Raw genomic sequence first — 26,761 nt, forward strand, 5'->3', positions numbered from 1 at the left:
ATACTTGGTCTTTACAGACTTTCCTGAATCATGGCAGAAATGAGTCACTGTTTGAAAATTTTTTAGTGCATTAGGCAGCAATGTATATAACTTAATTTAAAAAAAAAAAAAAAGAAAAGAAAATCCACATACGGTAAGAATGCCCGAAAAGTAGAACGGAAGTGTCACTACACTACCTGTTTAAGCTAGAGCAGGCCAGTGAGGTGAAGTCGCACTCGCTGTTTAATATCCTGCACTGTCCCCCTCCTGATGGGTCTCTCATTAGGTGCCTGTGGAAAATCCCGTTCCGGCGCCAGCCCCCGGAAGACCAGCGTCGCCCACTGTGCGTCCCCTGCTCCCTGTGGGCCCCATCAGGCCCCTGAGCCCTGCCCGGGGCCCCCGAGACCTGACCTCCAAAAAGAAAAAAGGACTGCTCTCGAAAGGAAAGAAACTGCTGCAAAAGTTCTCAAAGTAAAGGTCAATGATTCGAACACAGACACAAGAACAGAGACATCTTCATATGAGGTGTAATCAAAAGGGCAAAAAAGAGGCTCTGCTACATCAATGAAGTCGGAAGTGCAGTGTGAATTTCTTCAATTATTATACAGTACTGTTCATATTAATGCAGCAAGCACATATATTAGGATGCTTGGCCTTTTGGGCAAAAAGCATTGAAATGTGTTAAAATAGTTGTCTCCTGATAAAACGATATCTTCTTTCAAGGATGTAGAAGATAAAAAGATTAAAGAAAATCTTTACTACATTCTAGTACAAATTACCCAGTCAGTGTTATTGTTTATTAGTTCTCGACAGAACATGGAGGCATAAATTATATGATCCACTTTAACTGGCATGTATAAGATGCCAAATTAGACCGTTAATCTTTAAAAACAGTCAAAGTTAGTCCACAGACATAGACCTCGATCCATAGTTCTAGAATGGTAAACTAGATGCTATTATGAGAGACATGTTCAAAATATATAAGTTGAACTAAGAGGAAGACCTTTTAAATAACGCAGTGGCCTTCACCAAATCACAATAAGCATAATCTTTTAGTACCTACATCTGATCTTTTATCAATACCAGTCTTAGCCAAGAACCCAAGTTTCGCTCACTCACGCCTGTGCATACTTGTATGTGTTGTATGTGCTTCACCGTAATATCTTATGAAAGGTTCTTGAAATCCTATACTCGCCTTCCAAATGCACAAAGGTGTGGTGAGCGATACAGAAGAAGTTATATAAATGTGTGTGTGTGTGTGTGTGTGTGTGTGAGTATGTGAGTGTTTCTGTGTGCGTACACATTAGTGTGTGTGTATGTATGGATAGAATTTGTCCTACATGTTTGTGCATCCCTTAAACTGAAAAGCGAAAACATAGTTAAGTGATCAAGTGCTGTTCTGCAAACTACACAGTGTCTCATTTTTTGTAACTTGTTGGTAGGGGTGTTATCCTCTAAAAAACAAACAAACAAACAAAAAATCCCAACATCTATAGAAAGATGTATTCGTGTTTCACGTTCAGCACATGCCTCTTTCCGTGCACTTTAGGTCGGCTGTATGAACATGGCCTATGCCTGAATGACTTCTCCTTAGTGCTAAAGCTATCGTTGGTGGCTTTTCCTGAGAGCTTTACTGCTTTCCACAAACCCTCAATATTAATGCGCATTCAGTGAACAAGTAGTATGTTGAGGTGTTAAAACAGATGCATTGGCAGAGCTACAGAGTTGTAGACAGTATACTAGTGGAAGACCACCCACAATAGCTTTAATCAGATAGCCTGTACAGTATCCCCTGGTAGGTGACTTGAAAAGTGGAATCTCCTGGCACATTACAGAGCTGTTATATGTCACATTTGCAACTGCAAAAGCGAGATTGGCAAACCAGTATTTGACTGAATCTTCCTGTGTCTAGCACTGGTTTCGACTGCACTCTTGTGTGGGTTTATCCAGGGTATATATTATGTGTGTGAAGCTTGTACTCATGACAAATCAAGTAGATGTTCTAATATGAATCAGTTCATGTGTTTTGACTGATATAAAAAATTTTATGGAATGAGTTTTTTTTTAATTTGTTGTCAGAAAAAAAGATATTGCTTATTAAAAGAAACAAAGTTTGATTGCCAAAAACTAATGTGTAAAATATTCAACTGTCTGTACATCATCAGTTTTGCCAAAAAAAGATATATATATATATATATATATATATATATATATATATATATATATATGCATTTATATATATATATATATATATATATATATATATATATATATGCATTTATATATATATATATATATATATATATATATATATATGCATTTATATATATATATATATATATATATATATATATGCATTTATATATATATATATATATATATATATATATATATATATATATATATATATATATAAATGCATATATATAAATGCATATATATATATAAATAAATATATATATATAAATGCAAATATATATATATATATATATATATATATATATATATATATATATATATATATATATATATATATATATATATATGCATTTATATATATATATATTTATATACTGATATACTGATAATTATACTGATAATTATAACTTCAAATCCTAAGCATTCATTCGTCAGTAGGTGTGGTCTATTGTTTGGGTCACTTTTCCTCTTTTGTACATTTCTCCATTTGTAGAAAATTTATATATGTTTATACTTGATTTTCAAACTGCCTTTTTTAGTGCATCAAAATTTAATATTCGACAGTGCATTGTTATTCATGGTGTCCTCAAAAAAACCCTGCTGAGGTCTGCAGTTATGTGCTCGCTCAGTGCATTAAAAAAAAAAAAAGATAAATCATTGGCCTATATTTATGACTACAGTGTGACTGTGCATGTGTAATGTACACATTTTTTAAAGTAAATAAATTTGATATTTTTCAAAATTTTGCTTAGATATTTTTTTTTGGGCTTTAATAAATCATACACTGTCAAGAACAAGCATGCTATTTAGGAGTTAGCATCCACATGGCAGCTACAGCATATGTCCTCAGGATGGCAGTAGTAACATGAGCATACACTGAATGCTACAGCTGCTTCTACCTACTCCTGGTTACCATGTGATGTGAATAGTAAGTGATGCTGGTTGAGATGTAAGTTCCCCTGTGGGCAGGTGAATAAGATGCGCATACTGAAATTTGGTAAAAATGTAAGGGTTACATGGATTGATAGCACATGGACATCTTATGTTTTCGACTCCTACAGTTGCAGATTGACTGTGAGACCTAGGAAGAGCAGCTACATAAGAAATCACATGTATAAATTATTTCATGCATGTGGTGGTAAGCCCTAACCATTATTATATCAAAATGCTATGAAAACCACTTTCACTCACTGGGCCATGTAGATTGTGTTGTTGAACATTTGGCCAAGCAGACACCGTATATTTCCACAGAATAGCAATGCAGAAGCTATTGTGCAGAAATGCTCCGTGTTAAAATGCAAGACAAGACCCAGTAGTGGGATAGCCCTGTTCTCAGAGAGAGAGGGAGGAGATGATTATGCTCATATATCATGGAGCCTGGGCTTCTCTGGCTCCCAGCCCCGTTTTCCTACCAGTCAGGACAGAGCTGTAATGATCCCATGGGGCCGTGGGCCAATGGATGTTTAAAATTCTCTCTGGCTTTGACCTCTCGATCAACGCCTACTTTTAACACGAGCCCCAAGCTGGAACATGAGAACTCGTTCATCTTCCTGCTTTTTCGTGAATATTTCAGAGGCTGTGAAACAGCTTCTTTTATAGAGCACTGTCTTTCCAGCCCTGGAATGACAGAGGTGTGTTCGATTGCAGCACACTCATGGATAGGACTACAGCTGGACATATTTTTCACCATCTTCTTGAATACACTTCTAATATTTCTCTAGGCTCTTTCAACATGATCTTTCCCCAGAGCTCATGATCTCCTTAAATGAACCATCATATCCTCAGGCAAACTCCCAATAACTATTAAAAGCAGCCCTACCAATAACAGCAACAGGTCTGTAGGCGTTTTCTGGAATTAGTGTCCTGAGGACCCTGCCTACCACTTCTTACTGTCCTTACACTGATGTTTAGGGTAGAAATGTTACAAATTTGCTGTAAAAAAATATATAGCATGTAGGTCACAGCAAAGGCATGTGAGGTTGGCAAGTTTCGTTTTTGACCTCTGTCAGTCTTTTCCTCTTGCTCACAGAAGATGGAGGTGGGGTAATATTGCAGCTTGGCTTTAACTTATCTCGTCGTCCTGTGGGGACTAGAGTGATATACATCCACAACACGCTCTGAGAGGCGCATTCATTCATCACCAGCGGCGAAATGCGGCTCCCGTTGAGGGAGGCAGCGCAGTGGTGCTCGACCTCCTCCATTCATCAGTGTCACAGTGGCTTTGACTGAGCCATGCAGGACTTTCATACACTTCTCCTTTACTCCAGCCTGTCGCTCGTCACATTGGCTACCAAACAATCTACTTAACTAATACACACCTTGGTCTCCAAAGAGTATAAGTACAAATAGATTAATTATTTGTACAACAGTACAACTAATACTAGCATTATGACATTCTGAAAGCCTTACTAATAGAGCAAAACTAGTGGACAACATTATACCTAACTGTGGTAATTATTTTTATATGCCAATAAATGTTATAATGTAGGTGTGGTATGTTCTCCCATTATGTTGTTTACTGCTAAGTTTTGATAGTTTGGTTTATATGGAGGTGAAAGAGGCCCTAAATATTCACTCATGGTGAGGTTTGGGAGACTGAGATAGAATGTAATGGTTAGTATTGCTGTATTTGAATTTAGGACAAATTTAGAACTAATTTAGGACTAGTGCCATTCTCTGGTAGTTTGGCGCCTATACAGACATCAACATGAAAATTTCCAACAAATTTTTAGAGAAATGTAAAAACCAGTGCACTAGAAACAAAATATTTTGGACAAAAATGAACCAATAATTGTTTTATGCAGCCCTTAAGATACTAGAATAGACCACATTTGGGTCAAAGTCATGACGACCTCCTCATGCTGCGGCCACTAACCTGTTTGTCATATAAAAGTATTTAAAGTATATTACACTGATCATTTTTGGACTCTCAAGCTTACTGAAGGCCAATGATTTGCAATATACACTATCAGAGCTTTAATGACTGTTGCAAGCCAAATACGAAATAAACATCATAAATTAATTCCCTCTATTTCAGCATGCAAATTCATTTGTCTCCAGCCGAGTCCTTTAATGTTGAAACCCTGCCACCCCTTTCGCATCAGGAGACAGCGCTAAATCACAAGAGCTCCCTGTGGTTCACTTTCAGCTGATTGGCGCCTTTTTGTGCACTTATTTACTCTATCGCGATTTTTGCGTAGTTTAGGAATAACATTCATCTTGACCCACATGCACGGCAAGAAGCATTCTTTTCGTTGGTAAATAAGTCTTTTATAAGCCTTTATTTTGGCACCAGGTGCTTCCGCCTTCATAAACCGCGTTTGGCACTGAAGACGGGAGACAGTACCGCCTGATTTATTCCGCACATTAATGGCCAGTGCCACGTACGTCCTTGCGGAGGGATATGTGGCACTTATCAAACAGCAGGACATTAAGGCACGCTTTGTCATGCATAGAGCTGAGAGTAGAGATGTCGAAGGGTGGGTGGCAGGGGCAGAGGGACAAGGAGACAGGTTTTACTGCGTTTTCTGACTGACAACTGATTAATGAGGCGACGTCCAGAGAGTCCGCTCCACTCAGAATTCCTCAAGTGTTTCCTGATCGTGACCTTGATCACTAAACAAATGCAGTGAGGAGTCATATTTTTCCGGGGCAATTCATCCCTAAACAAATATAGCAAAAAAAAAAGTGTTTTGTACAAGGGCTAAACATACTGTGGTAGCTACGAATTATATGTACATAATGAAATGATTTGCATATTAATCATGACAATTCATCAATGGGGAAAGTACAGACCTGTTTCCCAAAGCAAGAAGCATGGATAAACAGACTATCGAGAAATAGGCGGTAGTCTATCCCCTGGACCTCACGCCCTTGCGCACTGTTCACCTCGACTGCTCCAAACCAACGCTGGCTCACCTCCTTATCGCCCTCGGCACTGAACTGCCTACACCGGATAAAACGCCCTAACACTGAACTGTGAATAAACGAACCCAGTCACTTGGATGTGAACAACACTGCGTGGTTGTCTTGGTTCGTTGCTCTCCTTCAATAATAGCGCTCCAATGTGTATATATATATATATATATATATATATTTCCTCTACGAAGAAATTGGTTTATACGCATGGCCAACATGGGGCGCTCGCATCCTACTTTGCATTATCATTCTACACGCAAGCCGCCGGTGCAGTTCGGACTGACACGCCGCAGTTCTAGCAACCCTCCATGAACACAGATATATACTGAAATTAAATAAAAAAACAAACGAATCAACAAAAAGAAGTTGATGTTACAGCTCATGTTAACTGCAGGTCGAATGAAGACCTATATCTATTTGTAGGCCTTGTTATTATCGCAGAAAGATGTTGATCGACCTCGATAGTTTTCAGAATTAGTTTGTTAGTGGTCGCTGAATTCTTAAAAATAGGACCAGAGGGTCGAACAGCGATTGCTAGACCAACCGCTACGTTAGGCAGCTCTGAGAGGAATAGGTGAACTACTGACCTCGCATGTGTTGTATTTAATTTCTTGGCAAGCCTGTGCCAGTTGGAGATTACACACTGGACTAATCGTATCGACTCTTGGATATATGCCCTTTAAGATTCGCACATGCTGATGAGAGGTTTTCTTCTCTTTTAGATGGTTTTCCCTTCTTTTATTGCCTCCTGAATACATTTCTACAGAGAAGCGCTCAACCTGAACATTTTTACACGTTTCCAAGTAATTCTCAAAATTCCAAATCCGGGCATTCGTATCAACAAGGCAAGGACTGAATGAAACTACTGGACTGAGTTTGTTGATTATCTTAAAAAAAAATACTTTTCCTTTTGCACGATGTTTTTTTACTAGCAACTGCTGACCTAACAAGCTATTTCTAAGAGAACAGGAAACAGAAGATCACATCTGTTCCCTCTGCTTGTCTACACAGGTTTGGAATGATGACAATACGTGAACGAAAACGCTGGTACAGTTTACTTGAGTTTTCCTTATGGAGTTTGTAGTAATGGTAAGAGCATAATGTTTTCCTACGAAAAATGTAAAATGTTTTTTCCCACTAAATTATGATTACGTTCGCATTATAACTTGTGGATTCTTGTCGTGAAATTAGGCTTTAAAACTCAGAAGTGAGACAGTTTAACTGCAAATCAAAGCGGCTTATGGAGCACAAATGGAGCTCCCTCATTTTCGGCCTAAATGTGTTTGGCCACCCTTGTATACAGAAGTTCATTACATCCCTGCAGCTGTAGACATTAACCCACTTTAAGATGTCTTTTTCACATGGGACTTCCATAATTAGTTCAAAATGGGTATTATTTATTAGTCTTATATTTTTATAGACAATTGAGTCAATATCAAGTAAGTAGAAATGTTCCTTAAATGGATTAGTGAACTGTGATTGAGGTGTACTCCAGTGTTTGTTTAGAGATAACCTGTATAATTAAATGGAAAGTCAAGATTGTCTGTCCAGCTCAGATAAAGATTACTTAGTGCTTTTTCACTGCCTCTCTATAAAGGGGCATTTTGGTTCTTTGCCATCATCCTACATTCAATATGTATACTAGATAACATCAGTCTGAGAAAACGTTGTGATTTTAGTACTTACTGTGAAAACCTAATTAAAATGTGTCCCCTTGAAACTAGTGCACAACTGATAATCTAGGTGATGCTGATATGCAATCTCTTTTGCTCACAGTCCTTTGGATTATAGCAACAAAGCAAAAAGTAATACATACTGCAACACTGCATAACATAGGTGCAACATAAGATCTAAGCACATCATATACATAAATGATACATTTCCACTCAGACATTAATTTTGAGAATAATATTTTTTCAAGAATAATATTGGAATGGCAAGTTCATTCTTGAATCATTGTGGCACATGGAATGCCTTTCGACAAAAAAATTCCACAACATGTCAAGATCAACCTTCAATTTCCAGTGCTGCTCTTTGGCAGACTGAGGCAGCAGGCAGCCCAGGCCCTGAAGACCACCAGAAGGGAAAGGTTAAGTGTCTCTTCTAGTCGAGGGATTTGACAAGTTGCTTGTCTGGACATACTAAACCCCCATTGTGAGTGCTTGGGATGGTTTTCCTATCGTTTTCTCTGTCAGGCTGCATGCTATGAAATCCACTCACACTTAGAGTGAGAGTCTGAGGGAGGAACCTCTGTCTGGTGTTTGTGTTATACAGGAGCTTGTTTTGTTGTTGTTGTTGTTTGTTTTTGGAATCTGTAGATTATTTCTGTTGACATTTCCATAGAGCACAATGACAATGCTGTAAAAAGCAAAGCAGCACTTTAAATCAGTTGTGTGTTTTTGCTCTGTGTGGATGCTGGGTGTTAGAAGTGAGTTTGGAAAAGGAGTCAAGTTCAGCAAGTATAGGGAAAACCCTAACGCAGGTGTCTTAACCTGTTTACATTGCTATCTATATACATATGGCATCTATAAACAGAGTCTTCCAAAAATATTCAACCATTCAAGTCATTAGATTTATTTGTATTACAAATGACAGAAATGATATTTTGTTCTGTGTGATATTTTATTTTATAAAACTCACTCTCAAAATGATTTAAATTGATATTGGTTTTATCTAAGAAAATATTCTGTGACAAATTGCTACCTGAAACACTTTCTGGAATGCTGTCTACAACCTTCTATGCTGTGTAAGCTCCAAGTTCTCAGAGTTGAAAGATATTGCTGTAATGAGAACACAGTGGGCTTTCAGTTGATCTCCACCTGTGAATCATTAAAAAAGTTAACCTTTTCTGAAAAAAGGTCATCTTTCAAATCTCATCATCAGACTAAGAAGGGGAGTTCTGATGGAAGCCACAGAGATGCCAACAATCACTTTGTTGGAACTACAGAATTCAGGGGTTGAGACTGGAATGAAAGTTAGCCAGTTAATAATATCAAGAGATCTGCATACAACTGGTTTGTATGGGAGAGTGGGTATAGAGGAGCCATTACGCAAGAAAAAAGCATACATGAATGTCTGCAAATTGCCAGAAAACACCAGAGTGACCTATCTGAAGTGTGGAATTCATGTCTGGCACAATTTACCAGTTACGAGTTAAGGTACTCGACTTGTAATCAGAAGGTTGCCAGTTAAAGCCCCACCATGGTCACGTTGCCACAGTTGGGTCCATGAGCAAGGCCCTTATCCCTTAATTGCTCAAGTCGTGTTCAGTAATAATTGTAGGTCACAAAAATGTCAGCTAAATGCTGTAAATGGAATAAGGTATTGTGGGTAGATGAGACAAAAATTCAAAACACTGTGTCTGGCACACACCTGACACTGCCCATTCCTCAGTAAGCACCATTCAAACAGTGAAGTACGCTGGTTGCAGCATCATGATGTGTACTTGCTTTTTTTCACCTGGTACTGGGCATCAGGGATAAAATTGAAAAAATCAAGAATGGTGCATAATACAGGGAGATGCTGCAAGACAGTCTGCTTCAGTCTGCCAAAAAACTAAAACTAAAGTCCATATGTCAATCCAATCAAGAATCTATGGCACTATTTAAAAATTGCAGTGCACAAGCCTCATCCAACTAACCGAATGTAAACCACTCCCAAATTGCTGGTAGAAATGTAGCTCAACAGACTTAAACCAGTTATTGCAGCAGAATGTGCTAGTCTAATGGGGCTGAATACTTATGCAAGCAGGATTTTTATGTTTTATGTTTTTGTAAAAGATGTGCCGACAAATGAATTTTGACTTTGAAAATGTAATGGTGTATTGATTTGCATTAAAACTATTCGCTGATAGAATCCATTTGTCATTTGGACGCTAGATGAATCTAACAACTTATGAAGGGGTTGAATAATTGTGAAAGGTACTGTAGCTATTTTATAGTGAAATAATAATAATTGTATACCACTAATATTTTGAGATACATGCATAACAGAAGTAATAATATTCTGGTATTCCCCACCCTTACTTATCCCTCCAAATATCAGAAAAATATATAACATAGTCCATATTCTCCTGTAGGAATAAAGGTGGAGAAGATACCAGACGGCCCAAGAACCAGTGCCCCACTTTGTCTTCTCCCAGAGCTGACCTATCATATCCCCAATGCAGACCATCTCTTTCTGAGAGACACCAGTGATGTCTCAGTGGGAAACCTTAGCTGGCAGCTGCAGAAACAAGCTTTCATCATGACTGGGCTAGCTGGGCATCCAGCCATGAATGTCAGCTATGGGCCAATGTCTGTGGAGCAGGCTATCCCTCTGGAGCTGCTCCATGCTCAACACAAGGTCCGAGCCTTCTTCTTATTCGCCAGGTGCATTCCTCATCCCCTGTCATACGAGTGGTAGTTTATGCCACAAGCAAGACAGAGGTTATAAATGATGTTTTAGGCCAAGTGAGTTCAGGTCTTAGTGCGGATGGGTAAATATACATCACAGCGCCTGGCTTCTGGGAACCAGAGGAAGTCCGAGGTGCCTCTGCTGTTCCTGCAAATGGAGGCTTCTGCTTGGCCAGTTTGACGGAGCCAGCGTAGTTCACTCCAGGCAGTGCCAGCTGGTCCAGCTGGGAGATGAGAGGGGATTCTCGGGGGACTGTGGTGGAGGTCTATTACTACACCAGGCCCAGTCCCACCACCTTGTGTCTCCCTCGGGACAGTGAACAGTGGCAGCCTCGTGGTTTGCAGGAGACAGGGCTCTGAATCCAACATGAAGAAAATTGGCAATGTGAATCTCCTATGCTCACCTCCTGGGAACCCCACATTTATGCAGCTGTGTCTAGGTGGAACTGTGATTGTGCAGACCTGCTCAAAACCTCTGAAGAACCCAAACATCACCACTTTCTACATCTTCATGTCTAGTACATCCAGTGTAGAGCACTTTTTATACTTTATAGGTGGGTACTTTAAACATGTTTATTTACATCCCTTTATGTGTTATGCATGTACAAAGTCAGTATAGCTGTATAGTTTGTCAGTATAGCTGTATGTTTAATAAAATAGACTCCTTATTTTGTTACTGGCTACTCAGTGGTTCAATTATTATTACATTAATCTCCTACTGTCTGGTGGTGTGCATAAATTTGATATTAATGAACTAGGAAAAGGATTTACTGTGTTCAGGAGTATTTGATTTTCTCTGAAGACATTACAATTATGGGACTTTTCCCTCTAGAAGATCATTTCTGGTCAGGCTAAAATAAGATAACTGAGTAGGGAGCACACTGGGGCCTAACACAGCAGTTTGTTTTTGAAAATGTCATATATTGCCTTGTGTGTGTCCCTACAGCAATTCTACCTTATAGCTGAGAGAAGTTTGTGTTTCCACTCTGTATACAGATTACAGCATCATAATAAAGTACTACCAGCTCAATTCATTTATCTAACTGCAGAAGTTTCAAAGGCATAATTCCATAAATAGGAAAATAATGGAGAGATTAGTTGGCAGCATTCATTTCTTAACATTCCATTATTTGTGTGGGTTTTCTCTCCATAAATAATGCATCAACTTAATGGAGCAAGAAAACAAATACCTAATAACTACTTGACTCCTTTGGGCAGAGACGATCTTATTACAGAAGGAGCTGTCGTGCAAAAGCACATAGTGCAATCTGTTTTCTCCAGCCTACAGCCTACAGAGGCAAAACACAGATGAGTGAAGTTGGTTTTATTTTCATGGACAGAAATGCTGTTCTTTTGTTCTTTTATGGGGCTCTTTGGAATTTTTTGTAGTATCTGGAGTTTGTTGCACTGATTGTCCAGAACTACAAGATATAAACTTATATATTACAAATGTGACATCATAAACTATGTTCTATTCCACAATCTGTTATTGAGTTACTCATAAAGAACAGTTAAGTTGCAGTTGATCACCAGCCCACTTGACCTAAAAACCAGGTTAGAGCGCATGTTCTAAGATGAGCATGATGTGAAGCACATAAATCTGAGTGGCACCTTAGACTTTAGTCCCCCTCCCCACATGAGCGCGCACACACACACACACACACACACACACACACACACACACACACACACACACACACACACACACACACACACACACACACACACACACACACACACACACACACACACACACATACATATATATCAAAGTTATGCATTGCCAGCAGAAGCTGCTGCACTAACCCTGCCCTCTCAAAAGGACATTCCTTTCAGAGAGGGGTTAAGCCAAAGCAGGACCCAGTTTCGTGAAGAGATTGATTTTATCCTGGGAAAACTCTCTGCCCCACTTCACTCCTCTCTCCAAGATTGAGTCCAAACCCACAGGGTTATGATGGGTAATCCCAGCACTGATTGAAAATTAGTGGAGTTGGAAACTCTTTGGAGACCTATTGGATCTATTCTCTATTTGGGACAATTGCTGTTGCAGTTCTGTAAATTAATAGCTGCTATTGGGGCAGTCCTCTGGATGTAAATGACTCAGACTCATACCTATTAAACAACTTAAGAAAGTAATTTCCATTTATATATAACTAAGGCCTGTTTCTCAGAAATGAATCTATATTAAGATTACAAACAGGAAGTTACAAACAATGGGAGAATAAACAAAACATGTTAGAATTCCACAAGGTTGGCCAAAAATGATAAAGGATATTCTATTCTATTCTATTCTATTCTACACAAGGATATCAGCACTGTTCTCTAGCAGCTACTAGTGGTTGCTGATTTGTGTCAGTGATTTATTCCATCAAGAGCCCCACTGCAGATTCTGCTGAGCCCTTTCTTTAGTTATGCATACAATGCCTGTTCTTTAGGCATGTTGAAAACAGGCCACACATACAGATGTGCTCTCTTACTTTCCCTCTCTCGTTCTCTCTCCTACTGTTTCTCACTTCGCTCTAGTCCTGTCTCCATCTCTTTGAAGGAGCAACTTATCAGAGGGACTGAAACCCATTCTGGAATCAAATGTATCTGTGCAATCTACAAAGTGAACAACCACAGGCATCATGTGGCCTTGGTGGCACATGACTGCTTGGATGATGTAATAATTTACTCAGCATTCTTGAAATCCAACATTAATCCTGATTTGCTATCACTGCTCCTCTACCAGCCTCTGTTGCTGAGAGACTGTGGAAAGCCCATCTCAGAGAACACATTAGAGTTGGCTGATATGGACTGATATCAAGAATTACTGAGTTCTTCCCTAATCTCATTCAATTCTAATACTAATTAAATGCATTTGCGTTTACTACTGACTCACTGTAAAATAATTGTCATAATGCTACAGTTATTATATTTATTATTATTATTATTATTATTACTGCTGTAGTTTTGGAGCTGGATACATTGTAGCTGAAATATTGCATTTTGTTCTTGAGTAAATGTCATACCACTGATATTTCATCGTGTTCATCAAAGGGACATCCAAAATGATGTGTTCCACTAGGGCTCACTTAAAGGCCCTTAGTGTTTAAAGGATTGCATTTTCATTCATATTACCGTTGCATATAAATGCTGCTTGTAAATGAGCATTTAGACACGCTCCATGAGAAAGGAGTACACTGGTAGTTGGTGGGAGGTGGTATGAATGCAGACCGAGACAGAGCGAAAGGGAGATGGATGAGGGCTGGGGCAGAGATAATGCAAGCTTGTCACAGTGCTGTCGGCCATGCTCATTCCTGGTTCCTGTGCCGACTGCTTCCCTGCCTGCTCTACTGTTACATGGCATAAGTTCCGGGGAATTTGAAAGGAGTCCGAGCCCTGCCCACGTCTCAGGCTGGTACACGACTCACTGCCGCTTGTCGTAAGCCTCACAGCTGGAGAGAGGGATGGGTGAAGAGTCTGGCTGGTGGGTGAAGCTGTGGAGAAAACAAAGGTGTTTGTCTGATTCTTCGGGCTGAGGAGAGTGGGCTCAGTCTCTAAGGGAAAGCCTTGATAAATGTTCCCTACAGTAACTCAGTGCTCGTTCCTGTGTTTAGTTTCTATACTGATGCTCATCAGAAGAGACTACTGCTGTGTGCATGGCTGCATGAACACAGTCTCAGTCTCGTGTTACCAGGCTTTCTTAGATGGAAATCTAAACTCACGTCGTGTATGCGCGACGCACGCTGGTGCAGTGGAGCATGGAGGGCTCTGGAAAAAAATGACCAACCAGAACTTTGAGAGAACTCCATGGGGGATCTGTCTGGCAGAATTCCGTGCTGCTCTGTTACGCTTCCGTCCATGGGCTGTAATGAGGGTTTGCTAGTGAATGTTTGTTTGAGAGAAGCGGTGGATCAATCAACCAGCAGATTAAATGAAAAAGGTTGCTCAGAGCTGACGGACAGTGATGGGAATGAGATGCACCAGATAGCTGAAAGCAGTATGTTGATTTTCTGTCTGTCAGGTTAACGTCTTCTACCTCAGCCCTGTCTCTGACACCACATCCTAACCTCTTTAACACAGTCAACACCCAAACACACACTCACTCACTCATTTCTGGTAGATTTGCCTTGACACAAAGTGAACCAAACAAATTTGCTTAGGTTTAAGTAAATACACTGTTAAGCCTAGGCAAAAATCTAGTAGATTTCACTGGAGATCCCTTTGAAGCTTCAGCTCCACAAAACCACATGCTGAGAATAGATATTCTCTACAAATCTTTACCAAGAATCAAATCTAGAGGATTGAATTTTCTTTTGAGATAACTTGGCCATAATAGTGATATGCAACTAAAGAGGCTTGAATCCAAAACAAATTTTTTCAGGTGTATACACGGCTTCAGCTTCAAACCTGTTTGCTTCTGTTGGACATAAACTCTACTTGTATGCATCCAACATGCTTGACTGATCATTACAATTGTTGGAGAGAGTGGGAGAGCGATGTCATACCTTCTATTCTAGAGAGTGATATCATAGTTTCTATTGTATAAAGCTCAGGTATTGGAAACTATGGCAAATGTGTTTGTAATGTATTTACAATCAGTTATGAAAGCTCTATGAAACAAATCTATTGTACTGACATAACTAGTGTCATTTCTCAAACATTTCCTTAGTTGTTCTACCCTTTAAGGAAGATGTATTATGGCATAAAAATGTAAGTTCACCAAACCTGTTTATGAAAGTAAAATGTTTTGGTTTTTTTTCCAGCTTTTCTGATATTGCCTCACAGCAGCTAGGTACCCAAAGGCTCTGTACAACAAATGCTGCATGAATACTACACCCATACCACACTGTCATAGCCTAATATACAACATTTATGACTGAACAGGCATTTTGGCATTTATGGTTGACAACAGCTCAACTGAGAATGTTATGGAATTGAATATGTTATAATGTTGAATGAGTGTGAGTGTGTGCGAGCGTGTGCATGTGTACATGTGAGTGCGTGAGAAATTGATCTGACAGGGCCACAGCAGAGAGAAGCATGTCATTCAGCACCCATAGACCCATAGATTCTCAGCTGTCCTGGACCCTAGGAGAGGGACTGACCTCCAAACCATCTCTGTCATCTGCCCAAGAAGGAGCACTTCCACTTTGAAAAAGCAAGTCTTTTCAAACACACCCTCCATTTATCATAGGTCTCTGGATATACCACTTTTGACAAAAGTTTTATTGTCATATGTAACACATTAAAGAATTACAAAACCACAAAGCAACAGACTGTAAAGAAGAGGTTAAATAAATAAAATGAACAAATAATTAAATTAAAGCGGTCTTCTGTTTTGATTGCCTCATTGTTCACATTGGAACAGCTGCTCAGACAACCTGTTCCCTCTGCTCCATGTTGGGATTTTGGAATGAAGACAAAGTGATGTGTTTTACTGTACACAACCGCAACTATTCTGAGCAAACATAAGCGGTTTGGTTAGGACTTTGTTAGATAATTTGAACAAATGACATTAATAAATAAATAAATAGGCTAATGTCTTAATTATTCAGTATAGATCCTTTCTGTGAGTGTTCTCATTATACTAAGCTTTCATTTGTGCTGTGCTGCCTTCTGTGGGTTTTTGGTCATTGTTAGCACAGTTAGCACTTTTTGAGATACCTCTTGGTTATAAAAGCACAACCAGTGATAGCTGCCTCTTAAAACACTGGGAGGACGTTTTGGATGTTGCACTTTTTTATATGCTTAACATGCAAAAAAGCTACATGCAAAACACGTTTTGTTTTGATATCGGACCTAAGCACATTTTTGGGTTCATAAGTTTTTGCTGTGAGTTGCTGTCTATTGGCGAACGCATTAAATATCGTCACACAAGTCATTTTGCGCCATTAGCCTGTAGGGAAATTGAGCTGTTTTTAACACTGTCAGGTTCACACTACATAAATATTTTAGAGTGTGTGTTAATACTGTGGTCAGGGCTGATTAACTTTTTCAAATGACATGTCATACAAGGAATTAGGGAGCATTAGAAACACTATTTACATAAATAATAAATTAAATTAGCACAAAGGTGCATTAGAGAGCCTATGAAAGGTGCTATAGGTGTACTTCCTATAACTGCTCTGAAGTCCATAATATACTGATGTAAGTGAGATTCTTTTAAGGGGTCCATCCTAACAGTGCCCATGTATGATCATGAGACTCAGACTCTGCTTTGTTATTTCCAGGGATTTGACCATCAGTGTTTCAATCCTGGCAGCAGACAACACCACCAGCCTCCACTTAGCACATCATTCCCCCACAAGCCTCCCCAAAACTCCACCACTCACTGGCTGACCCACTTATGTGTGATCCTGCCTGACACACTGGTGCATTATGCTTGGCAAAAAAAGACACACGTTCAGCGAAAAATTATAGCCGAGATCTCGCATCACAGCCCTGGCGTTGGCCTGTGAGGAGCTAAGTAGAGAAAATTCATCAGTGCTAAGAAATCCATGATACATGACAGGGATGATGGGATGGAAGTGGACTCTTTGGCTTTTCACCTCTAAAGCCTTGATTCACTGATGCGATTCACCTCAATTCACAGTGCGATTCACTATGATTCACTGCTCGATTCACCTTGATTCGCTGCTGGTTTTTCTGCAAAGTAGAGGGCATGGTGCAACTGGACTCAAATACTGTTTGCTTGATTGTTCATAGTCAAACATGATAATATTGAAATTATCAAATGAAAACAAACATTACACCATTCTATCCATTTACACATTCTAGTAGAACAAAGGCATTATTGACTTAATAATTATACCACTGACATATACAAAAATCTTCACATCCATAAAAACACATTCTGAGAATAGATATTCTCTAAAAACATGGGCACTTCACCTGTGCCTCGACACAAACCAGTTTGCTTCTTTTGGACATAAACTCTACTTGTATGCATCCAACCTGCTCACCTGGTCATTACAATTGTTACTGTAAGAGTGATGTGATATAACTTCTGTTCAGGTATAGGAAACTATGGTAAATGATTTTATAGTCTGTTATGACAGACTTATGAAACAAATCTATTGTACTGATAGATGTTCACAGCCTACATGCTCCCCTGGACGTTCTACCCTCAACCCCCTTTGTATTTGTTCATTGCTGAAATGCAATTGCTGAAACCTGTGGCATTACTGAAGCAAATATACACAAACTTCAAAAGGATAATAGATATGTGAACAGAACAAACTGAGAGTAAGCTTGCAGAGCACACATAAGAACTCCTGAAGTACCTTAATGCAGAACAACTACATCTCAACCTGTTTGATTGCCACACTGAATTCCATGATTTATACAGAAGCATGTCTAGTGATTGGGTGTGAATAGCTGTTTATATATACATATAATGTATAATGAAATTATTTCATTTGTTCCAGGCATGCATGCTTCATGTGTTTTGCGGCCAGATGTTGAAATCTGGCTCTGTCTGATTTACAGGGGATTGTTGGAGGTCCTGCAGCTGGAATTTGAATTTCCCAGCAGGAAATTGAACAGCTGGAGACCTAGATAATCTCATGGCGTCTGGAGCTGCCTGCAAACATGATCCAGGAGGAGGGCATCATGAGGATTTATACAATCTAGAGGGAGTATGTGAGCATAGCTGCTATCACTATGTTGAGTCTGCAACTGCATGTGTGTGTACATGCGCCCGTGTGTATGTGTGTGCATATATTGTCTGATTAATTCCATATAGCTAAAGGTGCATACACTGCTATCTCCTTAAAGATAAACTTTGTAGATGCTTTTATACATACCTTCAGGTACAAAAGCAAAATAACCCATGCAGATGATTAATGAGTTTCTGTGGAGCTTGGTGTTGGTGGGTGGGTGTGGGTGTTGATGGTTGGATGTGAGTGTGGGTGTTGTTGGGTGGGTGGGTGTGGCCGTTGGTGGTTGGATGTGGGTTTGGGTGTGGGTGGATGGGTGTGGGTGTTGGTCAAGGGTGTGGTTATGGTTGTTGGTGGCTGGGTGTAGATTTGGGTGTTGGTGTTATTTGTCCCAGGGCTCAGAGCCAGCTTCTCTGCCCTTTGTCTTTAATCTCCTCTCTCGTGGCTCTGGTTCAGGTGAGCATGCTCTAATTCAGTCCTATTGAAATTGATGTTCATTTAGAAGATGCTACGCCTTTCAGGATTAACCAAATCCACCGCTAAAAGGATGCACCATATGCCTAAAGTTTTCCTTATGTCACATTAACCACATGTCCCCATCAATGAAAGTTAGATTTGTTATTTTATTTTAAGCAGTAGGCTAAACTGTACAGGGAAAAGACTGTGAGAGGTTTGATTGTTACTAGCCAAAGTGGAACATAATATTGTTTCTGAAATATCACTGGACTCAGGAAGCAAGATTTTGTCTTTAACTTTCCAAAGCACAGTCACCATCTGTCTGGCTGTGTACAGAGGATTGCTGAATGACATCTGGCAGGGATAGGAGCTAAATCAGCCCTCAGACCTAATCGGCACAAGCACATCAGTCACGTGCACAGTGCACAGCAGAGGCGTCATCAGAGAGTAGCCGACGTGAAACCCTGTTCCACGCAATACTCGATGTGTTCCACAGGGGGCTGAGCCTGACAGAACAGGTTTACCGAGTCAATTACCTCTGAATTTTGATAGACACAAATGAGGTCTTGTAGGTAGGTATAAGATGCACATTACAGCTCATGTTTTGTAAAGTCCATTATTTTATGTAATTTCACTGAATTTAAGTTGCTGTTGTGATGTAAACGTTTGCAAAATTAAAAGCTACAGAGCAAAGCACTCTTCTAAGATCATCAAGTTTCACCGATAGTGTCAATCTAAAATCCAAATAGGGCCAAATAGGATGTGCTGGTGCCCTGTTCAGGAAGCTGCTGAACACAGCCGTGCTGACTGCTGACTGGAAAGAAGGTGTTGGTGCCGGTGACGGTGGTGCTGGGAGTCTCACTCGCCGCAGGTCCGCCGCCGAAGGCACCCTGAAGGTACGGCATGTCCCGCAGCATCCTGGCCGCCCACTGCTCCCACAATTACACTCGCCATGTGCCGCTCATTACCACCCTAACACCCTCGATAAATGACATCTCCATTACGGCTGGCAGTGCCGAGAGCTCGGGAGTCGTACTGAGAGAGATCACTAACAAGCCCCACTGCTCGGCTACCCATTACATATCAGAGACTTCAAAAAAAGAGAGTGGAGAGAGATAGAGAGACAGACCCGGACAGAGAGACCCAGTAGCCTTGGAGAGAGTCTGTGCTTTTTCTTAACCACAGCACATCCTTGCCCCAGGGGCCTGTCTTTTCTTTGCGTGTTTATTATGAAGAGCCAAGACCTTTATCCGGTTATTATTGGATCATTCTCTTGAGTCTCCTTTCCCAGGGCCACAATGGTTTAACAGAGGCTTTAAAGTGCTTAAAGGGGTCAGATTTCAAAATGAATCTGTACTCCACACTCTCAGTTCATTTCTTGTCTAGGGTGCCCCAAACATCAGACACACTCACTCACTCACTCACACACACACACACACACACACACACACACACACACACACACACACACACACACACACACACACACACACACACACACAGAGAAAGAGAGAAAAACCAACATAAATCATAAATCATAAACATTCAGTGACAGAGATTAAACGACTAGCCAGGCCAGGGATTTCTAGACACTACTACAACGACATACACACAAAATCACACGCACACACACAAGCACGCAGACACACACACTCATGCACACACACTACACTACTGTACTATGGACCCTTGAATACATGAAGAATAGTGGTGCTGATGGTTTTTTAATGATTATTTTGACTGAGAAACAGACTAATTGTTTGAGAATCTGAAAGGCCATGAAGCATCAAGAGGAAAATGGAGGTAACAGCAGTAATAGATTTCCTAAATGAGACAGTAGAGCCATATGGAGGAGCCATTTCTGCTGTATTACAGTGCCTTTTACAGCTACATTAGTATAAAGCTGCTAAACTTGGTGGTGATGATTTTCACACTGTGGATGTGTCTGTGCCTTAAAATAGTATGATTTAACAATAGTATAACAAATGTAACCATTGTTTTACAGTATAGCAGTCAGCTAAATTAAGAATGTCTTCAAAAATGTGTTATTCCTAGTTTGTAATATACATTAATTGCTATATTTATAAATGCTTTTATTGCATCCAAGTTTTAATTTACTTAGTTGAGTCTTATTACACAGTGGAAGCCAGTGTATACATTCCTAGCATCAAACCATATTAAATAGTTTTTTTCTTTCTCTCTCTCTCTCTCTCTCTCTCTCTCTCTCTCTCTCTCTTTCTCTCTCTCACACATACACACACACACACACACACACACACACACACACACACACACACACACACACACACACACACTCACACACACACAAAGGTGCCTAAGAAGTGTGAGAGCCTATATCTGATTGGAGAAGAGACAAGAGGCAGGGTGAGGATGATGGTAAACTTCACCTACAGCTACCTGAGTGCCCAGCTGGAGATCAGCGTGTGGGTGCCCCACCTTCCCCTGCAGGTGGACATACCTGACCCCGAGCTCAGCCAGATCAAGGGCTGGAGGGTGCCCGTCTCTGGGTACAAGAAATTAGACTTTAGCATGTGTGTCAAACTGAATCTTTACAAGACATGTGACATGGTTTATTTACTCAACATGAAGTCATGAATAAGTTTTATGCATTTGCATATTTGACTGCTGCAAAATCATGGAAATGTCTCAATTGTGTGAACTTTTAAAAACAAGACAGTACTCTGTACTCTATGGGAACATAATGTAAAAAATTTTTTTAATGTACAATATTTTTTAAAGTAATTTTTTATATGTGATTATACGTTAATTGCTTTGGACACACTCTCTAATGCTTATTGAAAAAGTTTTGAATTATTTCTGAATTTCTTGGATTTCCACATGAATGATTACTTAAATGTAATTCAGTATACATATATCATGAGAGTAAAGAAACAAAACATGTCTTCAACAAACAGTACACAACATTCCATTCCAACATTTTATTAAGTGCCTTATTATTCTTAAATATATGGTTTGAACAAGGTCAATGATGGAAAAAGTACAACATTAGACATAACTCTTTATTATTTTATCATTATTGCTTAAAAATTGATAAGATCACATTTTAGGTCCCTTTCAAGATAATTCCAACAGGATCACAAATCTTCTCTTGCAAATTTTCTCTCTTTCTCTTCTCATTGCAAATTTGCAATGCCTCATACAGACATTTTCTTTCAAAAGTATCACCAAGTGTTCTTGTTAGTGAGAGAAAAGTTAGTAGAGGAGATATTCTCCGTTTTCCTGGGTGGAGATATATACTGTAGAGATGAGAGACGTTGCAGCTGGGACACTGCAGGTAGCCAAGAGAGAAAATGAGGAGGGAAAGAGACGGCGTGAGGAAGATGGAGTGAGGGAGACAGAAAGAAGGAGACGGAAGGAGAGAGTCTGAGCGAGCTGCAAGAAATGCTGCTTCTCATTTTCTCCCCATGTCCCTAAGAGCGAGCTGGGGCAGTGAGAGGATGATGAGAGGAAGGGCAGAGGTTGCTTGCTGCAGTACCAGCACCGCCGCATCCAGGTATTGGTGACCTTCACGGCTGAGAGCGCTCACTCGGAAGCTCCTTCCCCTGTGTACTTCCTGGGCTCTGGCTGACTGGTGGACATCTCTCGGTTGATCCGCTACTCTCTGTGGGTGGGAGATGTGAGTGTGGCCCAGCTGCAGGCAGGAACGGTGCTCAGTGGCAGGGCTCCTGGAATCACCAGAGTGCCGGGAATTCTTCTTAAAGGAAAAAGCTTTCTACAGTTTAGCTTTTTATGCAGCAATGACAATATTTGACTGTGCATTTTTAATCGTTTATTTTTTCTGTATACTTATGGAAACACAAAGCTGTACCAACGAGATTTGTGGAGATGTGTGCAGATCATGATTCCTTTTGATGCAGTTCCCGGTTTTACTCTTCTTCTCTTTCACTCCTGGCCAGGTGATGTCGCTGCTGTTGGACTCGGTCCTGGCTGAGAGGGTGTGGTGCGGGTGCTGGATGATAAAGTGAGTATCACTGAGCTAGGAGTGCAGCTGGTCTCAGGCCTCTCACTGAACCTGCAGCTCAGCACAGGCAGCAGCAGGGCCATTGTGGCCACTACCACCACGCAGGACACCATGCACAACCCCAAACAGGTACACCACCATCACACAGGACACCATGCACAACCCCAAACAGGTACACCACCAACACAAAGGACGCCTTGCACAACACCAAACGGGTACAGTACCATTACACAGGACACCATGCACAACCCCAAATGGATACAGCACCATTACACAGGACGCCATGCACAACCAGAAAAAGGGTACACCACCACCACAAAGGACACCATGCACAACCCCAAACAGTTCCACCACCATCACACAGGACACCATGCACAACTCCAAACAGGTATACCACCATCACACAGGACACCATGCACAACTCCAAACAGGTATACCACCATCACACAGGACACCATGCACAACTCCAAACAGGTGTACCACCATCACACAGGACACCATGCACAACTCCAAACAGGTATACCACCATCACACAGAACACCATGCACAACTCCAAACGGGTACACCACCACCACCACACAGGACACCATGCACAACTCCAAACAGGTATACCACCATCACACAGGACACCATGCACAACTCCAAACAGGTATACCACCATCACACAGGACACCATGCACAACTCCAAACAGGTACATCACCACCACACAGGACACCATGCACAACCCCAAACAGGTATACCACCATCACACAGGACACCATGCACAACTCCAAACAGGTGTACCACCATCACACAGGACACCATGCACAACTCCAAACAGGTACATCACCACCACACAGGACACCATGCACAACTCCAAACAGGTATACCACCATCACACAGGACACCATGCACAACCCCAAACAGGTATACCACCATCACACAGGACACCATGCACAACTCCAAACAGGTATACCACCATCACACAGGACACCATGCACAACTCCAAACAGGTACATCACCACCACACAGGACACCATGCACAACTCCAAACAGGTATACCACCATCACACAGGACACCATGCACAACTCCAAACAGGTACATCACCACCTTGCAGGACACCATGCACAACTCCAAACAGGTACATCACCACCTTGCAGGACACCATGCACAAGCCCAAACAGGACATTCACCAGCAACAAAAGAACCTGGTGTCTGCAAGAGTAATGTGAAGCGGTTGGCTCTTTGGAGCATCTGGTGGCTGATATTATCTGTCCATAAAGAATGGCTACTCACAAGACTTGCAGCATGCTGAGAACTCAATAATATACACAGATTAATAGAGTTAGCACTTTCACTGGGCAAGAATCACATTTTATGAAATGTGTCAGGGAAAACCATTAGATGCTCTAAATTCCTTTAGATGACAGCCAATTCAGTGCCGGCATTTTAGTAATATGGCCATTTGGTTGACCCAGTCAATATCAGGCTATTAGCACTCAGCGTGCGGCTTCATCCGTTTATGTGACAGCCTCCACTAGTGCAGCTCCACAGGCTATGCATAATGTATTTTACCTCAAAATATAGGACAGCCTGTGGCAGTAGTTGTTCATGGATGTTCGTTCTACATCTTGTTACAGTGATTACTCACTGCCCTCTGGTGCTTTTTCAGATGGGTTTCTTTTATTTTCCTTTTTTAACCCATAAATATTGATCCATATGGTTAAGTAGAACTCACTGTAGCAGACTTTTTTAGGGATACCGTGTACTGTTTCCAGACTTGGAGCTAATTAATAAAAGATTAACATGTTAATTTCCTTGAACACGACACTAATTGTCTTGGTTATACATATCTTATCAGCAACACCGCAAATGGAATGCCTTTCACGTGACATTGTCTACAATGCCTTCTCCTACGTGCTTCCCCGCTCATTAAGCCCAAGGATACTGAATATAGACAATCATCTTAAGCCCTTATGTGCTGTAACCTGGGTTTCTTGGTCTTGCATCATAGATGGCAGTGGTTGCTTGCTGGGTGCTGTTCAGAGATGGCTCTCAGGCTCCCCTTGACCTGTTCGATCCCAGCGGCTACATGCTCACCCTCAACTCCTTGGATAAGAGGGTAGCGTCAGTGCGGATGGTTCCGGGCCCTGCCGTGGTGGCAGAAGCAGAAGGACAGGCCCTGCTGCTCCGAGCGGAACTGGCCATCTGTGACACCTGTCAGAAATCCAAACGCAAGAGCGCGCTGGCCACAGGCACAGGCAACGTCAGGGTCAAATTTCTGTCGGCAGAGCAGCGGGGTGGAGTGAGAAGGAGGACATGGGCTGGCGCCCGGGGTCTGGCTGACCATGGTACCTGCACTGAACCTGTGGACAGTGAGTCCAAAGTGAGCTTGACTTCCTCTCATGGCCTGGTTGAAATCCCCAGGAATACATTTACTGGCATGCAAGAGAACACCATCAGAGAGATAACCACAACCTCAAACAAGTCAAGCCTGCTAGAGCCAATTGGAATGCCTGTGTCCAGTAATGGCCAGCCAGTAATGTGGGGAAGCGTGGGACTGTTGCTGGAACGGTTGACCCAGCAAATGTTCAGAGGAAGAACTACAGCGACCTTTACTGATAGCTCAGAGAAGAAAACCAAGGAGCACCCACGCTTAGCGGAAAACAATTTGGTAGGGCCATTTGTTTTTTACAGACTTGGAGTTCTGCATCTACTCACTAGTAGTGGTCTCCTGCTTGGCAGTCATAGCCTTCCTGCTTAACTGTGCCACTCACAGTGCGAGGTCACGCAGTAAGAACCCCCCAGAGCAGTGCCAAGGCCCTGATCAGAACAGGCATCAGTGGGTCTGCCTGGGCATAGCTGCAGAGCAAGACAGAGCTAAGCCAATTGCAACCACATACAAGCAGCAGGTGCCAAGTACTGCAGAGATGCCAAGAGGCATGGAAAAGCAGAGGCCCACAGAGAGGCCCAGAGCTACAGAGATGCCAAAGCAAAAGACATGCTTGCAGTATCAAGTGAGGAATGGCCCACCATCCTGGGGAGGATTGCCACCCTGCCCCTGAGAGACTCTATTGCAGTTAGATCAGCCAGTGCACTGGCAGAGCCAGTACACAGTGAACCACTGCATTCTTCGACTAGCAAAAGGAACCAGGTTTGAATAAAATTGACATTCGGCACTTGGCTGTGCTCAAGTGGAATGGGCTGGAGTTCAGTTGGATGAGCCAAGCTGCTAAAGAGGCAACAGGTGCCAGTCAAGCAATTTTAGCCAATCAAGGAAACCTATGCAGTCCTGTTGGGACAGCCAATCAGAGAGTTTGTTTGAGATGGGTGCAATCATGCAGTGGAAAAACATCTCTCCCTGAAACTCTGTGGCCAGTGGTTACACCAGTACTGCAGTGGAAACGACAGTAAACCAGGGGAATGAAAGTGTGTGTGGTGGAGGGTTAATTATATTAAATACAGTTTTCTTAATGAGAGGTTAAACATGGGACCTCTTTGTGATTTAAATAATTATACACCAACAGAATTATTCTGTATTTTTGCTAGTTTTGTACATTTTTATGAGGAAAAGTAGAGACAAAAATTCTCTCACGTAGAGATTTACAAAAATCTTAACAAAAGTGTTTTTTAAAAATATCAATATTAAAATTCTGGCTGCTGTATAATTTGCATTTTGACATTAGTTCTTCGTAAGTGTATATGTTTATATTTAATGTCTACTGTATTAAACATTTGAGAATGATACAAAGAATGTATTATTTTAGTAAAATAGGTTTTGCTGTCACAAAATCAAATAAACTACATAAGCTATATCTATCACTTTATACATAATTTCTAATATCATATATTTCAAGGTCATATTTTATGAATATGACTATGACTATGATTATGTATGTGACTATGAGATTGTTGATAGCAGTGCAGTGTGTCCAAAACTTCCTGTGTTCATCTGCTTGAAGAATAACTCCACTGTCCCTTGTCTCTGTTGATTGTGTCCCAGTGTAGACGAGTTTCTGTTGCCTGTAACCTGTTCACCAGCATCTCTCTCTCTCACTCTCTCTGCAAGCTAGATGTAGAAGGACAAGAATCTTTACCTGCACACACTTCTCCATTATTCTGATAGTGCTTCAATACGGGGCAGGTGAAGGCAGTGTCATGCCTCTACGGAAAAGAAGTATTGATAAC

General features: G+C 41.0%; 2 protein-coding genes across 12 annotated transcripts in view; both read left to right on the plus strand.

Annotated features, from left to right (window-relative positions):
- Positions 1 to 1,695, plus strand: part of rimbp2a (RIMS binding protein 2a) — a 45,455-nt gene extending 43,760 nt beyond the window's left edge. For all 11 annotated transcript variants that reach the window (XM_035527000.2, XM_081719114.1, XM_081719115.1 and 8 more), the window contains one exon: positions 266 to 1,695. In XM_035527000.2, the coding sequence (XP_035382893.1) occupies positions 266 to 454 (189 nt within the window). In that variant the 3' untranslated portion in view covers positions 455 to 1,695. The remainder of the gene's footprint in view (positions 1 to 265) is intronic.
- An 8,481-nt stretch (positions 1,696 to 10,176) lies between these two features.
- LOC113570747 (transmembrane protein 132D) lies at positions 10,177 to 26,218 on the plus strand (the record flags this gene model as incomplete). Its single annotated transcript, XM_081718987.1, is given in 19 exon segments — positions 10,177 to 10,456; positions 10,459 to 10,823; positions 10,825 to 11,048; positions 15,482 to 15,552; positions 15,555 to 15,633; positions 17,964 to 17,997; positions 18,000 to 18,116; positions 19,339 to 19,485; positions 20,921 to 21,117; positions 21,874 to 21,905; positions 22,066 to 22,312; positions 22,524 to 22,566; positions 22,569 to 22,721; positions 24,588 to 25,098; positions 25,101 to 25,188; positions 25,190 to 25,258; positions 25,260 to 25,561; positions 25,564 to 25,728; positions 25,731 to 26,218. Coding segments are annotated over 19 exon segments (3,381 nt in total), but the record flags the coding sequence as incomplete, so codon positions are not given.
- Between the last annotated feature and the right edge of the window lie 543 nt (positions 26,219 to 26,761).

The sequence above is a fragment of the Electrophorus electricus genome, chromosome 8 (assembly GCF_041902795.1).
Source record: "Electrophorus electricus isolate QZ-2024a chromosome 8, ASM4190279v1, whole genome shotgun sequence".
Classification (NCBI taxonomy): Eukaryota; Metazoa; Chordata; class Actinopteri; order Gymnotiformes; family Gymnotidae; genus Electrophorus; species Electrophorus electricus.